Genomic DNA, 23,699 nt, shown 5'->3' with positions numbered 1-23,699 from the left:
GTGGGGGAGCGTTTTTGATATGGGCGGGTTAATCACACAAAGACCAATAGAAGAGCGTTTCTTGGTAACAGACATTTTTAACCAGCCAATGAAAAATCTCATACTGTAAAACGTCACATTGTTGTCGTACATTACAACCGGGGGATTAGGAAAGTCACTTAAACGTTTGCCGTGTTAGATCCACAATTCCTTGAGGTTAAATATGTATTTCGGAATTATAACACGGGAAGAACAAGTATTTAAACGAGTACCGCACACCCACACAAGAGGGTTATAATGACCCAAACAGCCGCCATGGAATAATCACATTTTAACGTCAAAAAGATCCGCTACTCTCGCCATGGCTTCCCCGAGGTAATGTAGAATAGCTAACATCTTTTTAGCTTTAGCCAGTTCCGACAATTCAATGTAATTCCATGTTAAACAGCGACAGTTAGCCACGCGGCTAAGCTAACGCTATCGGTTCTCCATCCCTTTTTTTTCTACTAGCGCCATCCGAGATAAACTGCGAAAGCAGCGGCGATCCTTGCAAGAAACTTTGGGGAAACTCAAACATGATGGCGACGACGAGCAGGTAAAGTTGCACGAGAAGAGGCTTGAAAGTAGCACAACTGTGTGTTTTGCTTTCCTCATGATGAAAAACGCTTCCTGGGGGACTTTTGATGCTGATGGAACAACAGATGGTTTGAGAAACAGCATTGGTGGGATGTGGTTGGCAAGTCTGCCTCGCAGCTCTTTGGTTCGGGGTTCAAATGCCTGTGTGCACATTTGATTCCCTTTTAGCTTGACATTTGCCATTTTTTGCCTTATTTTTTAAGTTGCATTATTGCCCATTTTTTGTTAACGTTTCTCTCTCTCTCTCTTTTTTACGTGTTTTGACAGCTATTTGTTTGTTTGAGTTAGATTTTTTGTCTTTACCAGATTTATGTTTAAGTATTTTGGTCAGATTTCTGTCAGGTTTCTTAATTTTACATGGCATTTTGTGTGTTAGAATTTTACATATACAGTATTTTTGACTGCTTTTTAATTTATTTATTTAATTTTCTAAATTTTTGCCATGTTTTTGTCACATTTTTGTTCAAGTCTTATAATTAATTGTCAGCTTTTGTCAGTTTCTTCATTTTTTGCTGAATTTGGGGTAATACTTTGTAGTTTTTTTTGTCACACTTCAATCTGCTTTGTCAGGTTTTTTTCTATTATGCTACTCCTGTACTTGGTCGGGGCCGGGCGTTTGGGGCGGCATCTTGGCGCATATTTGAAAGCGTCGCACCAGAGTAGTTTTACTTTAGTGTTATTTTTAGCGTTTATGTAGTAAGACTAAAACGCTGGGGTGTGCTTGAATGCACCGCGTCAAACGTGACTCAACACGTTCTTTCCAGGCTCTGGTTCCGTCCCCCAGACTGAGTGAAGAGTCGCTACAGACACCAATGAAGGTGGGTGTGCAGTACGATTCTTGTATTTTTAATGTCTTTCTTCATATTTTTCTTAGCGTACTAACTATGCGTGTTATATGTTGTGTTGCAGGATCCTCAAAGCAGCGAGGAAGACCCCGGAGAGACGCTGAAGCAAAAATTACGGGCCCAGAGACAAATGAGAAGGAAAAGGGTTTGTGTTGTTTGCACTTAATTCTGGTAGACAATTTCACCATGATGTCACACATACGTCAATATAGTGGCAATATTAGTAAACAAACCACTCCTTGTAACTGCAGTGCGACTTACTGTACTTGCAAATTGTGTTTGTGTCAAAGCTTTTGGAGCAGATGTCCGCGCAGGAGCTCTCTGGTGACGACGTGGAGGAAATTTCCAGCGCTCGGCACCTCAGTGACGATGAAGGCTCTTCCAAGAGGACCGCAGACCCTCCAACAACGAGTGAGTACTTTATTTTCATCTCTAATAACTAAATGAGATGGAGATACAGAGCTGGGAAACAAAAAGAACAGCTATAGATTTTTTACCAATCGCTGGTGGGTCTGGAAAGAAAACACACACAGTGTTTTTCACAGTGTACTTCATCATCTCGGGGTGTCAAACTCCTTTAATTGACTCAAATTTGATCTCAATGGGGCCGGACCAATATGTCCGTGGGTTTATAATCTTGAAGAAAAAAAAAACATATCAAAATATTTCCTGTTTTGTTGGGTGCAAATAATTACAAGTACATTTGGAAACTATTCTTATTTAATATTATCTTATTGCAGGGAAATCTGAAATGTATACACAAAAATGAGCGCAAGATTGTTTCGCATTAAATCGTGAGTAACAGCCAAAATTTCAGAATATCATTGAACTGGTCCTTAGTGCGCCCTCGAGTGGATACAATTCGCAATTACAGCATATGTATATGTGTGTGTATATATATATATATATTTGTTAGTTTTTTTTGGGGGGGGGGGATTTTTAGCCTTTAATTGACAGGACAGCTGAAGAGTTGATAGGAAACGGGAGAGAGAATGACCACCTGCAGGAAAGTACAAATTTGAGTGAAAAACTGCAGTTTGTGTTCTGTCCTCACGGGCCAGATTAAGGCTGCTGATAGGCCGATTTTGCCCCACGGGCCATATGTTTGACACCCCTATTCTAGGCCTTGCCTCCAAAGCCCCGAAGAGTCGCACCACGCAGAAGTTCGACCGCTTCGTGACGCGACGTTTGGAGGAGAAGCTGAGAGCGGCCAGGGTGAGCCAGGAAGAAATTTTGATCGTTTGAGCAGGACAAGACGGTTGTTAATTTGCGTGTTGCCGTGCGTTCTAGTCGCAAGGCGAGAGTCTCCAGCGTCAGGAGACCTCGGCGGTCGACGCCAGTCGCCTGCAGAGCCTGCGGGACAGACCGACGCTTGCGAGGTCCGACAGAGAGGTGAGTAGAGGTGGCAAAATGAACCGATGAATCCATAAACTAGTTCAGTGGTTCTCAAATGGGGGTCCTGGGGGTACGTGAAGGCACTCCAGTGAGATTTGAAAATATATTTAAAAAGTATATGTAAATAGTTTATAAAACAGATAAGTTAATACAATTAATTTTATATTCAGTAGGGTGTTCATTTTCAGTGTCCTAAAAACCCAGCATCTCCCCCGTATCAGAATGGTTTAACCCAACTTATCATACGCCACTTAGAATCACCTGTCAATCACTTGAAAACTTTATTTAAAATTCCGGTAATTATAGAGCTGATAAGGCTGCTCAATTATGGAAAACAAAATAGCTATATATAATATAATAATAGAATCACGATTATTGAAATGATTATTTATTTTGTGGTACAAAACAAGAAAATGTTTAAGCATTTACAAATATTAAGACCAATTAAAAAAAATTGAAACACTATAATTATATAAGTTCCTTTTGAACCAAACAGAATTTCTAATAATATTTATTTATTTATTTATTTATTTATGTTGGCAAAAGCTTGAAGTTGGAGTGCAGGTTGTGCGCTGTGCAGTAGGACGATGACTTATTTATTTTTGGTACAAAACAAGATAATGTCTAAACGTAAAAAATATTCCTTTTGGATGAAACAAAAAGTATTAAATTAGTTATTTTAAAATTTAAAAAAGGTGCAAATGTATAAATTTAAGTCAAAACTTAGTACTAATAATCTTTATGTTGATAATAATTTGTATGTGCACAAATCTTTATTTATAATTGATTAATACATGTATTTATTTGTTTACTATTTTAGTTATATCTTTTGATTTCCAAATAGTTTTAAGCGGCCACATAAATACAAATAGAGTTCCAAAGTTGAATAAGTTAAATAAATTTTTTTTCTTCAATCAGAAATGCTTTGCGCTGGTTCGGGGGTACTTGGCTGAAAACATATTTCACAGGGGGGACGTCACTGAAAAAAAGGGTAGAGAACCACTGATCTAATTATAATAAAATTATTGTTTTAGAGATTTACATTATTCGATGAATCCGTGGCAGAATTCATGAAATGATTGATTCTAAAGATATTCAATCGTGACATAGTTGACTGACCTTCAATAGTGGACAAAGTGCATGCGACTGAACTTGTGCTGCTGCTTTCCAGGCCGATTCGGAAGGTGAATCCAGCGCTCAGCTTGTACCTCAGGCCGCCAGCACCAGGGTGAAGTTCCAAGAGACCACCAAACGCGTAAGACGGGCCACTAAATGAATATGTTACATCGCGAGTGGGATATGCAGATGTTTGTCCACAACCATCCATTTCTATCCCCGGGGGCTGTCGAACAGGTGGGGAGGGAGCGCCCAACCACTGAGGAGGCTTACAATTTCTTCACGCTCAACTTCGAGCCGGAACCGGAACCGGAGGCGAGCACGAGCGAGAAGAGTCAAAAGCAGGAGAAATCGGACGAGGATGGCAGCCAAGAGCCGGACGAGGCTGAGGAAAACAGCCAGGAGCAAAACCAAGACCACGTAAGATGTCGTTTAAAAATTTGGCATCCAACGTGGTTGTGGACGTCACACGTCCTTCCAGATTTGGATACCAAAACGGTGTTTCTCGCTCTCTCGCCTTCAGAACGAGGAAGAGCCTCTCATGCAAGACGAGGACGGCAACGTCTTCGTCATCGAGCAAACGTCCAAGGACTTCGTGGAAGTCAGGAGCGCCGAGTACATCGGCCTGCGGGCAATCGCTCGGCACCACCGCGCGCTCGTCTACACGCCGACCTCTCAGACGGGTATGAAAATTGACGTCCCCCACACTTTTTCATAGTTTGCCGTTTATGCTGTTTATGAGTTAAAACATTCAGTGGTACTTTGATTATATCAAATTAATTTGTTCTGTGACTTGCCATGCAACTTAATTTACTCATTGTGTCAAATAGGGCTGCTCGATTATGGAAAAAATAATAATCACAATTATTTTGTTAATAATTGAAATCACGATTATTCAAACGATTATTTTTTGGTACAAAACAAGAAAATGTTTTAAATTATGGGAATTATGTAAAAATATGAAGACAATTAAAATGATTTGAAACACTATAATTATGTAAGTTACTTTTGGACCAAACAAGATTTATTAAATTAGTCATTTTAAAATAAAGAAGTGTATATAAAGTATACATGTAAACAATTCAAAATTAGTATTATTAATATTTTATTTTTGTTTACGATTATGCCGAATTTGTAATTGTAGAGTGTAATAATTGAAATTATAATTGAATTTCTATTAATTGCACAGCCCAATTTTCCTCTATGAAATGAATCGAAATGGAAAGTAATTTGTTCAAGTTCACGCCATTGTTAAGAAAACAAAACCTATTTCCCATCTCGGTGTCACAGTGCCGATCTCATCCAAACTCCCTGAGAACATGAGGCCGCGCTATCTGGAGGATGAGGGCCTTTACGTGGGCGAGCGGCCCGTTGTGACGCCCGCCAACGAGAACATTCTGGAGAACCGCCTTTTGAAAATGGAGGAGGTGACGTCCCCGCCGCGCCGGACCATCGTTTTCCTCCGGTTTGCCTTTTTGACACATCATTCCCTTTAGGGAGCCAAGTGGTTCGGCGATGACGGCAGGATCATCGCTTTGCCGGACCCCATCAAGGAATCCTCTACCAGGCCGCCGCTCTTCCACATGGAGGACGACCTGGACCCCGACCTGCAAACGGTCTACAGGAAGGTCAGCTGGCTGACAGTTTGATTTAATATGCCGCAGTTTGGTGTTGCAGAATTAATGTTTGTTACAACTCGGGGGGGTCAAAATGATTTCGTTAATATTGCGTATTTAACGCAACTAATCTTTTTGACGTGTGATTAATGGAAGCCTGTACTGGGGGAATTCCAGGTGCAACGCAGCAGACATGTCCACCTCAAAATTTAGCAGTAATAAATTAAATAATAATGCATATATTTGTGGGGACTGGCGTCAAGTTGTATTTTACAATCTTAAAAATATGCATAATTTCAAGTTTTAAGTTACTTCTGTCATGTTTCGGTTTGGTGGGGTTGGGTTTTTGTTTGATTTTGGGAGTTCATGTTCTTTGTTGTCTGTGTGTTCAGTGTTTTGCTTTGTGTTCCTTGTCTTTAGTCTGTTGTGTCTGTGTAGTCAGTGTGGGAGCATTGTCGACGCTATGTGTGGAAGTTCGTGTGTCTCGTCTCGTCAAAGCTATGCCTTTGTCACAGCCAAGCTTTTGTCACAGTCAAGTCTCCGTCACAGCCAAGGTTTCGTCACAGCCAAGCTTTCGTTACAGCCAAGCTTTCGTCACAGCCAAATCTCCGTCACAGCCAAGCTTTCGTCACAGCCAAATCTCCGTCACAGCCAGGCTTTCGTCACAGCCAAGTCTTTGTCACAGTCAAGCTTTTGTCACAGCCAAGTCTCCGTCACAGCCAAGTCTCCGTCACAGCCAAGTCTCCGTCACAGCCAAGTCTCTGTCACAGTCAAGTCTCCGTCACAGTCAAGTCTCCGTCACAGCCAAGCTTTCGTCATAGTCAAGTCTTTGTCACAGTCAAGCTTTTGTCACAGTCAAGTCCTTGTTACAGCCAAGTCTTGGTTAAAGCCAAGTCTCCGTCACAGCCAAGGTTTCGTCACAGCCAAGCTTTCGTTACAGCCAAGCTTTCGTCACAGCCAAGTCTCCGTCACAGCCAAGTCTTGGTTAAAGCCAAGTCTCCGTCACAGCCAAGCTTTCGTTACAGCCAAGCTTTCGTCACAGCCAAGTCTCCGTCACAGCCAAGTCTTGGTTAAAGCCAAGTCTCCGTCACAGCCAAATCTCCGTCACAGTCAAGTCTCCGTCACAGTCAAGTCTTCGTCACAGTCAAGTCTCCGTCACAGCCAAGCTTTCGTCATAGTCAAGTCTTTGTCACAGCCACAGCCAAGTCAAGGCAAGTCAGGTCCTGTCACGTCACGCTCGTTCCAGTCTAGTCACGCCATGTCCCTTTAAGTCACGTCGTCCTATCCAGTCGCAACGACCAGTCCTGTCCTGATGACCAGTCTAGTCACGTCCTGTCCAGTCACGGCGACCAGTCCAGTCACGACAACCTGTCCAGTCGAACTAAAAATGCAACCGTATTTCTATTTGGTTTTTCTTCCCACTTTTATGTTAGCAAGAGTATGAAAAATGTGAAAAAATATATTTTATTGTAAATTTAGATATAAATTGAGATTCATCATGAGTTAATTTTTGAAGTGTTTGAAGCGTTTAATTACGATTAAAACATTTAATCGTCTCTAGTGACAAGACGCATCCGATCGAATGACCGTTCACTCTTCCCCTCAGCCCCTCAATTCCAAGCGCTCACACCAGTACATCTCCAACGCGGCGGACGGCGAGCAAGGCTACCAGCTGGACGTGGACGTGTCGGGGCTCATCTTCTCCCATCACCCGCTCTTCAGTCGCGAGCACGTGCTGGCGTCGCGTCTGGCTCAGCTGTTCGACCAGCACCTCAACCGACAGCGCAACAACCTCGCCGAGCACCTCACCGACAAGGTAAGGCACGACGGCTCATCGCCTGTTGCCGATTGGTCGACGAAATACGTTTGCGCTGCAGTTGAACGGGCTGAGGAACACCATGAGGAACATGCTGGAGATCCACAGCGAGCAGAGCCTGTCGCAGGCCATGCAGCAGCGGATCGTGGAGTACAGCGTGGAGGTCAAGTGAGTGGACTGGCTTTGCCATCACGGCGACCCGTTCCCCGTTTCCGCCCTATTTTCTCACCGCGTGCGGATGTCGCCACAGGAACACGCGTCAACTGCGCGACGGTGAGCAGGAGAAGGACCGGACGCTGCTGAAGAATCTGATCAAAGTCTGGAAGGAGCTCAAGGCCCTCAGAGAGTTTCAGAAGTTCACCAATACATCTCACAAGCTCTATCTAAGACGGTACGGATCTTTTTTTTTTTTTATTAAGTCACCAAATGGATTTTGCTGAAATTAAGGCCTTAAATGTCATTAATATACATTAAATACAATGTCCCAAGGCATTAAAATTCTATATACAATTGTTGTTCATGCTTTATTTTACATTGGATTTGTTCATGTCACCAACGACCAACATAAAACACAACACTAATGCTATCTAGTGGCAGAAGATTTCCTCAACACAAATGTATGACTCAATGTTTTACACTGTTATTATATCTTTATAATTTCGAATAACTATGAATTACTTACTTTAAAATTGCTATGTCAATTTAACTAAAAGATACAACCACATTTGTAACCATATTTGTCTACTTTTATGTTAACTCATTCACTCCCAGCCAATTTCACTGAAGAAACCCCCTTCGCTTCCGGCTGTTTTTACAGAATTTTGACTGATTTTGCAAGGCCCACAGAATATTGTGTTCTATTGCTATTAAAACATGGAACCTATCAAAAGAAGGATGAGAGTCTCTTCTGTCATCAGGGGAAAAAAAAGTATCCGTTTCCGTTTTGCAGCATTAGCATTAGAATATAGCTAAGTTTCATCATTATTCAGCAACATGGCCCTGGTTGATCTCTTATACTCTGCTGCCACCTGCTAGCTGTTTTTTTGTAATAACTACCATTGCTTCAACCATTCTCTCGCATCAAAGCCCTCTGTATGCTCTAGCGTTTAAAACACACACACACACACACACACACACCAAAAAACGTATAAATATGTTTTGGGACCATAGCAATATTTAAAATAGAAGGTTTTTATACGTTTCTGGGAGCAAATGAGTTAATTAACAAGAGTATGTATAACTTGAAAAAATATGTTATAGATATAACATGCAATTAATTAACAAATTTACTTCGAAATCATGCAACTAATTACGATTAAAAATTGTAACACATCCACACTGACTTTATTTGTCTGGAATTTTTAGGTCCAACCGACACGTTTTTAAGAAGTGCATCTGTTCACTTTTCCGCTGTACTATATGTGTAACTGGCGTTGGCCCGCCCCAGGGAGAACGTGGACCGCCAGTCGGACGAGCGCGAGTACGAGAGGGACATTTTGTCGGAGGTGTGGGAGCTGGAGGCCGAGGGCGAGGTGGACTACCAGAGGAAGATGGCCGACTACAAGAAGCAGCTGGACGAGTGGAAGGCCTGGAGGAGGAAACAGGTGGCCTAACATTTCCTTTGATTTGACTTCTTCCAGTACATGAATGTGGATGTTAGATTTTTCTGTCCAATCAGATTTCATCCTCTCTGTTGCCATGCCAGGCTAATCTGCCATGGGGCTTTATTTACAATCAGTAGTGCTGGCCCGAGTAATTTAAACTATATTCCCAAAAGTGTTTGCTTACGTGGGCTTCATTTGGTCTGTTAATTAAATTCAAGTCAAGCAGGAGAGAGGAGAAGCGGCAGTAAAACAGGCCAAAATTCCAACGTCAGGCAGGTTAAGATCGCAGTTGTCGACTAGCTGTGGTTTAACTGAAATGTATTTTAATGTTTTCATATAGATTTGATTGTTTTTTTTTGTAATGCATGGCTTACCCTCTGCAGAAATCCAAGAAGAAGAAGCGGAAGAAGAAGAAAGGACAAACTCAGGATGAAACAGAAGAAGAAGAGCAGGAGGCGAGCGAATCGGAGGGGCCCGCCGATGAAGGGCCCCCCAAGCCGGAGCCCCCGGAAAAGTTGGACTTTGACGCCATCAAGCAGCAGGTCCGCGAGAAAGCGTCCAGAATACGCCGCAAGCCAGGCGAGGCCAACCTGTTTCCGGAACTGACCGCTTCCGGAAAGGTCTCTGAGACGGAGCTCTGCCCCAGGTACGAGGACTTCAATTGTTGCAATCGAAGGCAGTGACTCGTCATTTTGAGTGGGGACGGATTGAAATGAAAGTCACACATTGTGACTTTTGACCAGGCGTGCTATTCTTCAGACTTTTCAATATTCACATCTTGGCATTGTGAATTGGCTAACGTGCAGATTTTTTGAAAGCATTTTTTGTTTCCTCATTTCTTAAGGGGCGAAGTTGCTCGACGCGAGGACGTTGCCAGACGCCGGGTTTTCGTCAAGATCCTGTACAACGACAAAGAAGTGTCGCAGACTCACAGCCGCGCGCTCACTTCCGACTTCCGGGTGCACTTTGGGCAGATTTTCAACCTGAAAATTGTCAACTGTCCTCGAAGCATTACCTTACAGGTATTGCGTTTTGCTCAGTCTGTACATGGTGGACTTGGTCCACACCTTTTCACCATGACATCACATTTACTTGCGAGTGGCAAAAGAATGAACTTTCCATGAGTAAACAAAACCTTCAATGTCATGTTAAACTTTGACTTAAGAATTAACGTCTCACCCCTGATCGTTGTATTTTGGCCTGTTTTACTGCCGCTTCTCCAACTATTTACGACATCCAACTGATTTAACCTCCTCACACACCCACAGCTTCTGCTGTACCAATTTAAAAAAAAATTAACTCATTCGCTGCCATTGACGGATATAGACGTAAAAAAATATATATATATAATAATAATTTTGATTTTAATTTTTAATAATCTTTTATTAGGTTTTCATACTCTTGTTAACAAAAGTGGGGAAAAATGTTAAACTAATAGAAATAGTTAAAATATTTTTTTTATGTTTATAGACGTCAATGGCAGTGAATGAGTTAAAGACAATCAAAAAAAGCTTTTTTTTATTTTGTTTTTCCAAACTAGGCATGGGCTGATAACCGGTTTGCCGATTTACCTTGGTTTAAAAAAAAAAAAATCAAGGTTTCAATAACCCCTAATACTCTCCATCACCGGTAATGAACTCTCGCGAGCCAATTTGAAGGTAATTGCCTTCAATTCACTTTCTTCCTCTACAGCGCGTGCACGTGCAGTCTTGCACGGAGGAGGAGGAGGGAAGAATGGAGAGAGGTGGGGGGTGGCGACAAGGGGAGTCCTTAACTTATTTGCTCCCCAAAACCTATAAATGCGTTCTATTTTAAATGTTTTATGTGTCCCAAAGACGTATTTATACGTTTTTGTAAATATATATATATTTTTTTAATGCTAGAGCATACAAAATGCTTGGATGCAGCCTCTCAACTGCACAAAACAATTGAAGCAATGGTAGTTATTACAAAAACGGCCAGCAGGTGGCAGCAGAGTATAAACAGATCAACCAGGGCCATGTTGCAAAAAAGGCTCTTTTCCCCACAGTTTTAAACAGATTTGTGAACCCATGCCTATTCCAAACATGTTTCCAAACGCGATGAGAAGATCTATTTTGCCATCTGCCATCCATGTATCTGCGTGTTTGTGCTGCGCAGGTCTTCGAGGAGGTGGGCTCGTCGTGCTCGCTCCTGGCACAAGTCTACGTGCCCGTGCCACATTCCTCGGTGTTGCCGGGCAACTCCTCCATCGAGGAGTTTGAGTTCAGTAGCAACCAGAGAGTGATGTTTGACCACGAGGGCGTGGGCAGCGGTCAGTGTCTCACTTTTTTATCATATCAAAACATACACTTGGAAAAACTTTGACGCTGATATTTTCGTGGTCATTCTCAAATGCGCAGATGTTCCCCTTTCCTTCACGGCGGAAGGCAGCGACAACGTGATCCTCCTGACTTCCGGTAAGGTGTCGTGCTGCGTTTGCTGGGGCGTCGGCAAGGACGACGTGCCGCTGGCGCCTCCCATGTCGCAGCATCCAAGTGCCCTTCAAGGGTATGACAGCCGTTGTCGTAATTTGTTTTTATTTTCTCTCGTATGAAGGTTATTATAGCTAACGAAAACTAATGAAACATTTTTGACTGGCAAGTACTTTCGAACTTACTCGTTCAAACATACTTGTAGGCTAAATGCTACAAACTTAGCATATTTTCCCATAATACCACAGACTATTACTTGCCAATGCGAGAATGAAAAAAAAAGAAAAAGCAAACATCAATATGTTTGAAAATGAAGTAAAAACAAAACAAAACTGTAACTCATATGATTATTATTATTGTGTCTGCAATGCGTGGGAAAATATGTTATCTTTGTAACATTAGCCTACAAGTACATATTTAAATATGTTTGAGCTCCCCAGTCAAAATATATTTTATTTATTATATTATATATTATTATATTTATTGAAAATTGGCAGTTCCACACTTCCATATGAAATAACTTATTATTTTTTGGTTTTATGAACAAATAACATAACCACACAAAATCTGCAGTTTTTGTAAATATATATATATATATATATGTGTGTATGTATGTATGTATGTTTGTACAACTATCAACTATCAAGTATACAAAATGTTATTTATATATATATATATATATATTAATTACGATTAAAACATTTAATTGCCTGACGGCCCAAATTTTTTTGAATCTTCTTTTTTTTTATCCGTGTCAGGCGGTTAAAATTTTATATATATATATATAGTTAGATAGTTGTCCAAACAAATGTTGAAGTCTTGCAAAACAATAAATAACCACCAATGTGACATGTTAATGCATTGTCTAAGTATGTAATGATTTTTTCTCTTCAGTGGCGTCGGCCATTTTGATGCCATCTCCCACATCGCCTCGTCTGGTGATGTCAAAAAAATCAACGAGTGGGCCATGCAGTCTCGACTGGACCCCAACGATCCCAAAAATACCGCCATTATGCAGCTGCTCAAAGTATGCACCAAAAAAAAAAAAAAAAAACATCACTCATGTATTACATACTTGTCTTCATTTGTTTTGTTTCAGGTGGCTAGCAGCGGCGAGGTGACGGCTCCTGACTACTTCCGCCTGGAGCAGCTGCAAGAGGAGTTCAACTTTGCCAGCGACGACGACCTGGCGCAGTCCCGGCGCTTCCGCCTGCTGGCGCTGCGGAATCAGGAGGTGCCGGAGTTTCGCAACTACAAGTGCGTCCCCTCTCGCGAGAGAGAGGTCACAGATAAAGTGTTTCAGGTAGGTCGACTCCAATGAAGGAGGCGGGAAAGAATCTGCCACGGCATCAAGAAATACTCTTCCTGGCATCCTGGAAGTAGCATCAAAAATTATGAGGAAAAATTCAACGAATAAATCAGTATTTTTTCAAATTTTATTGGTTGGTTTTTAATGTTGTGATTATATGGGTATGGTCTAAAATGCTTTACGTAAAAAAGTATAACTCATTCACTGCCAATGACGGCTATAGACGTCAAAATATTATTTGAATTATTTCTATCAGTTAAAAAAAAAAAATCCACTTTTGTTAACAAGAGTATGAAAACGTTGAAACATCTGTTAAACAATAAAATAAATTAAACAAGTCCTCAAAATTGGTGATTTTAATTAAAAACAAAATAAATGTTTATGAATGTTAAATTGTGAAATAAAATAAAATGAACTCGCAAAAATCAGGCAAGCAGTTTTTTAATGGTACCTAAATTAATTTTTTCCCCTCGAAAATAACTTTCCCCGGTTGCCTTTTTTTCTGCAATCTATGTCTTGTCATTTTCACTCAAATCAGCGATATAAGAAAGGCCTGTTTTTCTTTCAGAATTACGAGAAGAGGCTCAAGGAAGGCGAAATCATCGATACCAAAGATCATCTGGATTCCCACAGAGCCTTGGTGGCCAAGTACCTCCAAAAGGTGACTCGGCAAAAATAATCCCATGTCGCTTGCTATCAAATGTTTAAATATGAGCATTGTTTTTATTCCCCAATAGTCAAAATGGAGTCTCACTGTAATGCACATTTATCCCCACAGATCCGCGAGGCGGTCATCCACAGGTTCCTCCTGGCCAGCCATCACTTCATGTTGTCCGACATGGTCATCGAGGAGGAGATGCCGTTTTTTGGGTAACCCATTCCAAAAGTGCTCAATAATTCCACTCATCGACATTTCTATCATTTTAACTCACCTCAGACCTTTTCATAGTGTTTGTTAACAAAGGCTACTTCCAGGTGGCGCAAAAGTGAGCAACTACAAATATAGTTTTTCACCAATTCGTTTTGGTTTGATTACCGGTTTGACGGTTTACCGTAGATAAGAGGTTCGGAAAATGGACGTGTTTCAATAACCGCTAATACTAGCTGCCACCAGTCATGAATTCTTCTTTACCATTTTTGACTTCTAAGCAGGGCACAATCTGATTGGCTGCTTGCACTTTTGATTAAACAGCCGCCTCTTTGAATTGCCTCCAATTGACTTTATTTTCTCCTCTGTGAAGAGAGTAGTGAGCAGTTACACACTGAGGAGCAAAAGGAGGGAGGGAGCAAAATCGAAAGTGGCACTGCAAACATGGACGCCTTTTTGCTCTGTTGATTAACTCATTCGCTGCCATTGATGGCTATAGGCGTCAAAAATTCATTTAAACTATTTCTATTAGTTTAAGAAAAAAATCCCCCTAATTTTTTATAATGTGTCAGGCGATTAAATGTTTTTAATTGTAATTTATCACATGACTTCAATAGTTAACTCACAATTAATTGCAAATTTTATATCTATTCTAAATGTAAAATAACAATTTTTTTCATACTTTTGTTAAAAAAAGTGGCAAACATTTTAAATAGAAATAGTTCAAATGAATTTTTGACGTCTATAGCCGTCAATGGCAGCAAATGAGTTAATATGCATTGTACTAAAAAAAAAAAATCAAATAAAACAAAGTTTTAAAAAATGGTGCCAGTGTGTACTAGTTAGCCCCAAGGAATACATGAGAAGCCCGCGGTTAGGTTCTAAAACAAATTGCTCAGCAGTGATGGGACACTACTGTGACTTACTAAGAAGAATTCCAACAGAAGAAGAATGCGAACATTTATTTATTTAAACTTAACATGGCAGACATTTTCCTCTGCACCAAATATTCTCTCTGTTATTGAAAAAAGTTTCGTTTACAAATGTTGCCACCCGGAAGTAAAAAGGCTTACAATCCTCTTGCTTGTATTGACTGCACGCTGCATGCATGTCCTTGTAGGGAAAGCACTAATTTCATTTTCTGTGTTGTATTTCCTTTGCATGTTTGTTCTGTTTGTGTAACCAAAATGACAACAACAACAAAACACGCACACGCACACGCACACAAATGAAAAGGAGAGCATATTTACAAAGAGTGCCAGATCGCCACCTCCGAGATGGCAGTGAGTTTTTAGAGCTGAGGAATCCCGGGCAAATGACTTGCAGGGCAGAGTTGATGATGTAAGTACGCCTAAAGTGTTTCTACGTCTTCCAAAGTGGATCTTAATTTTATTTTTTTATTTATTTTTTACTCTGGGACCATTCAAGGCGCCGTTTAGGAGCAGTTTGCAATCACAAAGTTGGTCGTCAGGGTTTGTTTTTTTCTTTATTTGCTTTCATGTTTTCTATTGTATTTATCTCTTTGTTTTCTTCTGCTATGCATGTTTAACAGTGGTGCCGGTTCAGGGTAGGTTCAGTTCTTGTCCTCCTGCCCCCCCTTTCCCAGCTAGCTTCAACCCTTAACCCAGCTCATTAGTAGCAGTAGATTTTGTGTCGTATTCAGTCCCGCCATGGCTTTGCTAAGATGTTTTTTTATTTTTTATTCTCTAATTTCGTATACACAGTATTTTGAAGTCCGCCTGTCGGTTTGTACAAATTCCTGGCGGGACTGAAGAATGTTATGAGATATAATCCTGTTGGCTTTTGTTTCTGTGAAGACAATTTGTCCTTCAATGTAGATCAAGGGTGTCCAAAGCAGACCCAAACATGAAAGGATGGGGATGCCACCTGGACATTTTCCAAGCCACTTTGTACAATATTGATTAGTTTAGATTAGATATGTTTGGGAATTTATTTTTTGCTTAATGCTAAAATGACAGTGTTGCTTCATTTTCCAAAATACCAATTGCTCTGAATTTGAAACGAAAATTTAAATTTTCCTGTCACCAACATCCAACATGAAACACCAATGCCCCCTAGTAGCAGAAAATTACTTCAACACAAATCTATGACTCAAAGTTTCACACTCGTAACCCGTAACTGTCAACTGCATTTTTATGAATTACTTACTATAAAGTTATCAATAATCTAAATGCTACAACCGCATTTGTATTTTGTAGCCATTTTTGTCCACTTTTATGTTAACAAGAGTAGATAAAGAATGTGGTTAATTTACAATTAATTGCAATAACTTTAATCGGCAGACAGCCCTATTAATAAACGGTATATGGATATGTACGTGCGTCTGCTGAGCTCGTTGCTTTACATCTTCAACAAATGGACGGCGTGGCAGACTTTGGACACCCCTGATGTAGATTGACACAAACTATATTATGAGCTGATCAAATGTTTTGTGGGCAACAATCAGGATTCTGGGCTTGAACATCTTCCACCTGGCTGAGCCCAAGCGTCCTCTGAAGCCTCAGCGGAAGGAGAGGAAGAAGGTGACGGCTCAGAACTTGACCGACGGCGACATCAAGCTGCTGGTCAACATCCTGCGGGCGTACGACATCCCCGTGCGCCGCTCGCAAGGCGGGTGAGCGGCCCTCCGCCGTACAGCTTTGCGTCTTCTTTAGGCGTGGGAATCTTTGACTGTCTCACGATTTTGGGTCTGCGATTCGATTGAGAATCGATTTTTTTGATTCAGAATGATTTGATTGACAATGATTTCTGCTTCGATTTATAGACGTGCAAAGAATCGTCATGATCTACTCCAGTCTGACTTGCTAATGCTAATGCTAATTAGCGAACTACTCGCGGCACTTTTATCACTCAAGTTTTGTAAACATAAAATGTCGTTTCAGTTAGTTTATGTTTTTTTAAAAAACATTTTATTTATTTATTTTATTTTGTTAATGAAGTTGTTTTTTTAATTTTAGTTTTTTCGTTAGTTTTCGTTAACTGAAATAACCTTGTTCTTATAAAAATAGATTTTTTTGGGGGGGGGGGGCACAACCCTAATCTTCTTATCAGCATTTTTTAGTACTTTCTAAGCAGCCATGGTTAGATAATTTGGCAAAATACCTGCACCAAAAATGGTAAAAGGGGAGCACAAAACACAAGAGATACTTTTATTGCAAGAACTGATGGTGCCACTGCTGCCATCTAGTGGCAGAATGCTTAAAACCCATCATAAAGAAAAATTGACTTTGCAATGTCACTTAACTCAAAGTCAAGTCAAAGTAACTCTGAAGGCACCACTGCATTGTTGACTATTTTTCACCTAACGTGCAACTTCATCTTCATGTTTTAGTAAAGCCGGACAGTTGTCGCAAGGCGCCATGCAGGCCAGTGATTGGCTCATCAGCCAGGTAGGGCGCACTCTTGGGCGGGCGCGGTGGCAGGTAAAGGTCAACAAGAAGCGACGACGTGCTTGTGTTGTGCCGCAGGTCCAGGTGAGGCCTTTCGTGGAGGTCTCCTTCCAGCGCAACGTCTTCCAAACGACCACCGCCGACGGGCCCAACCCTTGCTGGAACGAGGAGCTGCAGCTGCCGTTTCGGTAAACAGCAATCGCGGTCGGATGATGATGGAAATACTGTCAACGCTTCCTGTTTTGTCCCATCAGCGCACCAAACGGGGACTACAGCATCGCTAGCTTGCAGTCGGTCAAGGATGACGTCTTCATCAACATATTTGATGAGGTGGTTCATGAAATCGGGCTGGTGAGTTGTTTGTTTTGTTTTTCCTCTCCAAACGTCCCGGTTAATGTCGTCGGGGTGGTCCGGAACGTGAGAGCTTGTTGTGCGCGCAGAGCGACAATGACGAAGGCAAGACGCTGCACACTCGGGTGGAGAAGCACTGGCTGGGATCCGTCAAGATTCCCTTCAGCACCATCTACTCGCAGTCCAGGGTCAGATGAGGGTTTTTTTTTTCATATAAGAGAGATGATACACTCGACACTGTACAGATGAAAGCATCATTATATTAAGCAAAATGATCACGATTGTCAGTATTCTATCACAGTATTGCTCAAAGAAATATATATATATGTTTTAAAATTTTAATACAACAATATTTGAGAATGTCAAAATACACAAATATTAGAGGAACAATGAGATCAATTTAAAAATACACAAATATAAAAACATTTAATTACACAAGAAAATACTAAAATAGGCTATAAATGCACATATTTTCGGACAAAAATTAAAAAAAAAAATAAATGAAAAACAATCTTTGAAAAATGCATACAAAAACATAATTACATCAAATACACAAAACACTAAAGAAAAAATATACTAACTATTCTGATCTAAATATTAGATAAAATATATGCAATGGTCGAAAATCCAAACTTAGTGAAAAAAAAATCTAATATCAGCAAAGAAACACAAAAATACACGAATACGCAGAAAAAAATTCAATTTTTTTATGCAGTTATGAAAATATTACATGAAAAAACAATATTAAAGAAAAAAATAATATGAAAGAAAAAATTTATATTTAGACAAAATATGAGATCTAAATTATGCAAACAATTTTAAATGTACACAAAATATATTTAAAAAAAATATTTGATGAAAAATAACATTGCAAAGATATGACATGATAAATACAAAAAAAATACAAACATTCTGACTCAAGTATTGGATGGAAACCGTGCAAAGGTTTAAAAAGAAATAAACAAATACGCAATAACGTCCAAATATTGTGGAAAAAATACACAAATATAAGACATATAAGATATTTTAAAAATAAGCAAGTACTAGACAAAAAATACAGATTTGAAAAGAAATGCTAAAATAGACGACAAATAAAAATATGACAAAAAATTTAAAAACAATATTTGAAAAATACTTTTAACTAAAAATGCACAAACAATAACTTATGAAGTTACAAAAATATTACATGAAGAATACAAAATATAAAAGAACAATTCAAATGTATTCTGACAAATTTTTTTGAATGGACAAAAATACACAAACATTTTAAAAAAAAAATACTAAAATGTTTGATATTACAAAAATACTACAAAAAATACACAAACATTCTGACTAAAGTATTGGATGAAAAACATGAAATATTTCAAAATAAATCGACAAAAATACACCAATATTTGAAAAAAACAAAAACGTGTGTGTGTGTGTGTTGCGGCAGATCGACGGCACGTTCAAGGTGAACACGCCGGCCGTGCTGCTGGGCTACAGCAAGGAGCGCGGCCACGGCAACACGGGCGCCTACGAGGCCATGCAGAGCCTGTGCCAGGGAGCCTTCATCACGCTCTTCATCACCATCGAGCCGCAGCTGATGCCCGGCGAGTCCATCAGGGAGAAGGTCCGCCTCTTAACGTGCCACCGTTATTTCACCCCTTTTTCTAACTACTTTTGCATGTAGTTTTTACATTTTAACTCATTTGTTTGCATGTTTTTTTTTTCAATACCGCGACTTGGCACGTCCCTTTTTCCTCTGCATGTTCTAGATAAAAGAACTCAAGGTAACCGTCCGTTTAAGTCGCACGTCGGCCGCTCCTTTCTGCCACTCTCCTCGGGTTGAATTTTGAATTTTCCCCGCCCAGTTTGACAGCCAAGAGGACGAGCGTCTGCTGCTGGCGGCCGAGCGCTTCGAGCGCGTGGCGGCCGCCGAGTTCCCGGGCCGGCCGTGCGCCACCACCGTGGTGGACCTCAACGGCAAGACGGTCTTCATCACGCGCTACATACGGCCGCTCAACCCGCCGCAGGAGCTGCTGGCCGACGAACCCCAGGAGGCCGCGGTGAACACGACGGCTTAACATGGCGGTTGATGCACGCAAAATGGTAGCATTTTGTTTTGTAACGTGTTTTGTTTTCTAACCACGCCAGGCTCGGGTGGCGCGCTTTGTCTCGCTCATCCCGTCTCTGCCGGACAGAGTCTCCTTCGCTGGCATCTGTGACTTGTGGAGCGCCTGTGACGTCAGTATTATACTTCAGGCTGCCCTCTTGTGGCCGTTTTGTGATCAGCAACTACAAATTAGAAGAATAGAAAATCGCAATTAATTTCATGCAAATTAGAGGGAAAATGGTAATATTGGGTTATAAAGGTCTTTCTTTAAAACTTGTGCTGGTATCAGTCTGAAAAGTGGCCCTAAAAAAAAAAATTACTTTATTATACATTTTGGGTTTATTGTCTGATTATTTGGAGCAGTTTTAAAGAAGATGTATTGTAAAACAAATGTCAAATCAGATTTGTAAAAATGCCACACCCACTTTTTTGAATTTTGGGGGGTATTTTCTGATCATTTGGAGAAATTTTAAAGAAAAATGTATTGTTAAAAAAAAAGAAGTCAAATCAGATTTTTTTTTTTAATACCCACCCACTTTTGATGGTTCTTTTAGTAATTACAACTTAAAGAAAAATGTATTGTTAAAATAAGGTCATATAAGATTTTCACTTAATAATAATATAATATTATATTATATTATAGATCAGGTGTCATCTGATTATTTGGAGCAATTTTAACAAAAATTTATTGTTTAAAAAAAAAAAGAAGTCAAATCCGATTTTTAGAAAATAACCACCCACTTTTGAGGGTTCTTCTTTATTTTATTTTATTTTTTGATGTTTTTATTGTCTGACTATTTGGAGCATTTTTAAAGAAAATGTTTTAAAAAAAAAGGGTTTCTTTTGTAATTAAAACTTAAAATATATATATTTTTAAATGAAATTTAAAAAAACACACACACCCATTTGCCCCATATTAATGAAATATATTTTGTATGTTTTTTCCCCCCCAGCAATTCCTAACATTGCTGGCAGGAGACGAAGAGGAGCACGCCGTGTTGTTGTGCAACTACTTCCTGCACTTGGGCAAGAAAGCCTGGCTCGTTATTGGCACTGCCATACCGGAGGTGAGCCGGCTATTTTGTTTATGCAGTTGTAATTTATTTTATTTTAATTTTTTTATAAAACCAGACAGATAGGTATTGTATATTGTTTTTAAAACATAAAGTAATAACAGTAATTCAAATGATTATTATTACAGTTTTGCTAAATACCGTACATATAGTAGTTAAAAAATAACAATAATTTTGACTGATATTGAAGTCATGATTCATAAACAAAACCATTGATTTCAAAGCTTAGCTTCAATTATAAATGTATTCATCTACAATTATTCAAGTACAACTTTAAATATGTTAAAAGAACAACAACAAAATATTAAAATAGGAGCAATAACAAACAGTAAACAAAGGTAAATTCCTGCTGCGCATGCCTTGTCCTCTTGGGGGCAGTGTGGCGCACACATTTTTATTATCAGTTTTTTATTTTATCGATTTGACCTCTCGGAGGCCGGATGTTGTGTGTCGCTGCTTTTCAAGGTTATTTTGTGTCGTCAGGGATCCAGCGCGTACGTGCTGACGCTGGAGCAAGGCCGCTACCTGATCTGGAACCCGAGCAGCGGACAATACTACGGGCAGTACGACACCTTCTGCCCCCTGCAGGCTGCCGGCTGCCTCGTCAACGCCGACAACGTCAGTAAATAATGGCTTGCGACGTCACACGGTCTGGTAAAAGCGCACAATCACGCCTCTTGCTGATTGCGGCAGGTGTGGTTCAACATTCAAGAGCACGTTTCCCCCATGAGGATAAGCTTCGACGTGAGTCGGGCAAATGGCTGGAGGCCGTTTTTTACACGCTCCTTCGCGCATCCTGGACTCAACAGCGTGCAGGTGACGATCAGCGGCATCGGCGTGTGCAAATGGCGGCGTGTTATTTGATTATAAAATGTGTGTGCGTGCAGCCGGAAGAGCTGGTGTACCGACACTCGGACAAAGCAACCGCAGCGGAGCTTCAAGACAGGTGAGAGGTGACACCTGATGTCCACAATAGAAACGTTATTGATGTCGTAGTGCAGAAAATTGGAGACGCTGTCTGCATTGTGACGAAATAGAACTTCTGTTTACAATTTCTTTTAATGCAAATGGGAGAAAAAAATGTCATTTCCAGACCAAACATAACTGTCCTGTAAAAAACACTTATGTCCAGTTTATTTGTATTTTTTTACGTTTTTGGGATGTCTGCATTCAGTTTCATCCTATAAATGTAAAAAAATATTATTATTTTTAAAAAAAGACAAAAATGGACATAAGTGTTTTTTACAGGACAGCGACGATATATTATTACATCATTTAATTATAATAAACACAAACATACAAACAAAGGAGTATTTTTTGTTTATTAATATAATTTAAATTGCGACTTATATTCAACAAAATAGTAAAGTAAAAATTAAAGGTAATATGGAAAAATGTAATGGTCATGTAAAATTTAATTAAATATTTTCATAGATTTTCACATTATTATTAATTTTTTATTATTTAAATTATGAAAAAAGTTTGATCTGGGGTAATTTTTAAAAACCTTTTATTTATTTATTACAGTACAGTAATTAGGTACATTTTAATAGTCATGTAAAAAACATTGTTTAAAACATATTTTATTAGTCATGTACAAGTGTTTTGGGGGGTTAATTAAACAAAATATTTTAATATTTATGTGAGAAAGCCAAATGAGGGGAAAAAAGTGTGTTTTTTTGGGGGGGGGGTCATTTACAAGGCATGGGAAAACAGTTTAGGGGGTTTTCCGTCTTAATATTTTTTAAATATTTCAGTTGTCTTAATGGTCATAGCAAAATGTGTGTTATTTGTTTCTTAACGTGTTAATCTGAGGTTGCAGATTAATAAATTGAGAGCACATTAACAAAAATGTTTTTTTCACACCCTGCCACGAGAGGTCAACGTAAAAAATTATTTTTATAAAATTAATTCTGTTAAAAAAAAAAAAAAGTTGTCCCATTTGTGTCATTTAAAAATCAATATTTGAAGTGGCCTTTGTATGAATGGTGGGCTTTTTGTTTTGAGTTCAGGCTGGAGAAACTGCTGCGCGACAAGCTGATGGAATGGCGCCCCCACCGGCCCACCCGCTGGAACCGGTACTGCACCACCGCCCTCAAGCACTTCCTGCCCAGCCTGGAGCAGAGCGCCAGCGGCGCGGAGGGCGGCGCCGGACGCGACTTGGCCGAGGGTCACCGCCACGAGCTGCAGAACCTGCTGGGTGACAACCGGGTGAGTCACGACTACGGCAAATAAAGATCACCAAGAATTCGCACCTTGAGATACGAATGACCACCCTAACCTTTGAATTTTTTTATATACGAGTTACTCAGTATTTTTTTTCTTTTGCTTTAAATTGTTCCAAAAAGAGACTTTTTTTTTTTTTTTTTTTTACCCCTTGTCAGATTTCAGGTTTCCCGCTGCACATGGCCTTCTCGGAGATGGGCCCCGTGGTGGAGGCGGTGCACAGCACGGGGGTGCACACCATTCAGACGGCCAACGTGGAGTTTGCTCTGGCCGTCTACGTGCACCCGTACCCCAACAACGTGCTCTCCGTCTGGGTGTACCTGGCCTCGCTCGTGCGATCCTGACCGGCGCAAAAATAATGACCAAATGTCCTTTTGGAGGGACAAGCGTCGGAATCCGTGGCCATTTGGGGCGTGTCTTGACGCTACGTGTTTTTTGAGTCGCTTTAAAATGACTTGAATTGAATTGAAAATTTGACTTTTGGGCTTTATTTTGTGTCGTTTTTTTGTGTGTGTACCCCAGCAGAATTTTAAGAGTTTTAAGTCATTCACTGCCATTGACAGCTATAGACGTCAACAATTCATTTGAACTATTTCTAGTAACTATTTTTTCCACTTTTGGTAACAAGAGTATGAAAACCTAGAAAAAAAAAGATTGAACACTTAGAACAGATATAAAATTTGTGATTATTTTTTAGTTAATTATTGAAGTCACGCGCTTAACTACAATAAAAAAAAATTACCACCTGACGCGAAAAAAAAAAAAATAGACGTCAGGCGATTAAATTTTTTATTCATAATTAATCGCATGACTTCACTAGTTAACTCTTGATTAATTACAAATTTTATATCTGTTCTAAATGTACAATAAAAAAAATTTGGTTTTCATAATCTTAACAAAAGTGGAT

The 23,699-nt window shown here is 39.9% G+C and overlaps 1 protein-coding gene across 4 annotated transcripts; it reads left to right on the top strand.

Annotated features, from left to right (window-relative positions):
* The first annotated feature begins 126 nt into the window (after positions 1-126).
* Positions 127-23,257, top strand: cc2d2a (coiled-coil and C2 domain containing 2A). 4 transcript variants are annotated; one of them, XM_086088698.1, is made up of 40 exons: positions 127-354; positions 490-574; positions 1,380-1,433; positions 1,525-1,605; positions 1,751-1,871; positions 2,584-2,675; positions 2,751-2,852; positions 4,027-4,110; positions 4,209-4,391; positions 4,495-4,654; positions 5,262-5,398; positions 5,468-5,599; positions 7,194-7,403; positions 7,465-7,571; positions 7,654-7,794; positions 8,851-9,007; positions 9,391-9,653; positions 9,852-10,029; positions 11,147-11,300; positions 11,389-11,536; positions 12,355-12,487; positions 12,560-12,763; positions 13,338-13,430; positions 13,548-13,639; positions 15,190-15,204; positions 16,105-16,272; positions 16,990-17,047; positions 17,126-17,235; positions 17,302-17,398; positions 17,488-17,586; positions 18,834-19,010; positions 19,156-19,170; positions 19,252-19,446; positions 19,535-19,624; positions 20,447-20,560; positions 21,050-21,184; positions 21,260-21,382; positions 21,454-21,512; positions 22,579-22,777; positions 22,951-23,257. In XM_086088698.1, the coding sequence occupies exons 1-40, from the start codon at positions 341-343 to the stop codon at positions 23,134-23,136; spliced, it is 4,965 nt and encodes a 1,654-aa protein (XP_085944824.1). In that variant the 5' UTR covers positions 127-340; the 3' UTR covers positions 23,137-23,257. The 4 variants fall into 4 exon arrangements, with proteins under 4 accessions (XP_085944824.1, XP_085944822.1, XP_085944823.1 ...); XM_086088696.1 differs by lacking the exon at positions 15,190-15,204 and adding an exon at positions 14,874-14,978; XM_086088697.1 differs by lacking the exons at positions 15,190-15,204; positions 19,156-19,170 and adding an exon at positions 14,874-14,978.
* The last annotated feature ends 442 nt before the right edge of the window (positions 23,258-23,699 follow it).

The sequence above is a fragment of the Leptonotus elevatus genome, chromosome 11, assembly GCF_054856555.1.
Source record: "Leptonotus elevatus isolate MCC_2025b chromosome 11, RoL_Lele_1.0, whole genome shotgun sequence".
NCBI classification, from domain to species: domain Eukaryota; kingdom Metazoa; phylum Chordata; class Actinopteri; order Syngnathiformes; family Syngnathidae; genus Leptonotus; species Leptonotus elevatus.
This window is presented reverse-complemented; position numbering and strand designations above follow the sequence as displayed.

Coding starts and splice junctions, on each gene's coding strand:
- cc2d2a (XM_086088696.1), top strand. Junction 13,640..14,873: donor GAGGAGATGCCGTTTTTTGG/GTAACCCATTCC, acceptor ACAAATGAAAAG/GAGAGCATATTTACAAAGAG. Junction 19,447..19,534: donor ACGAACCCCAGGAGGCCGCG/GTGAACACGACG, acceptor TAACCACGCCAG/GCTCGGGTGGCGCGCTTTGT.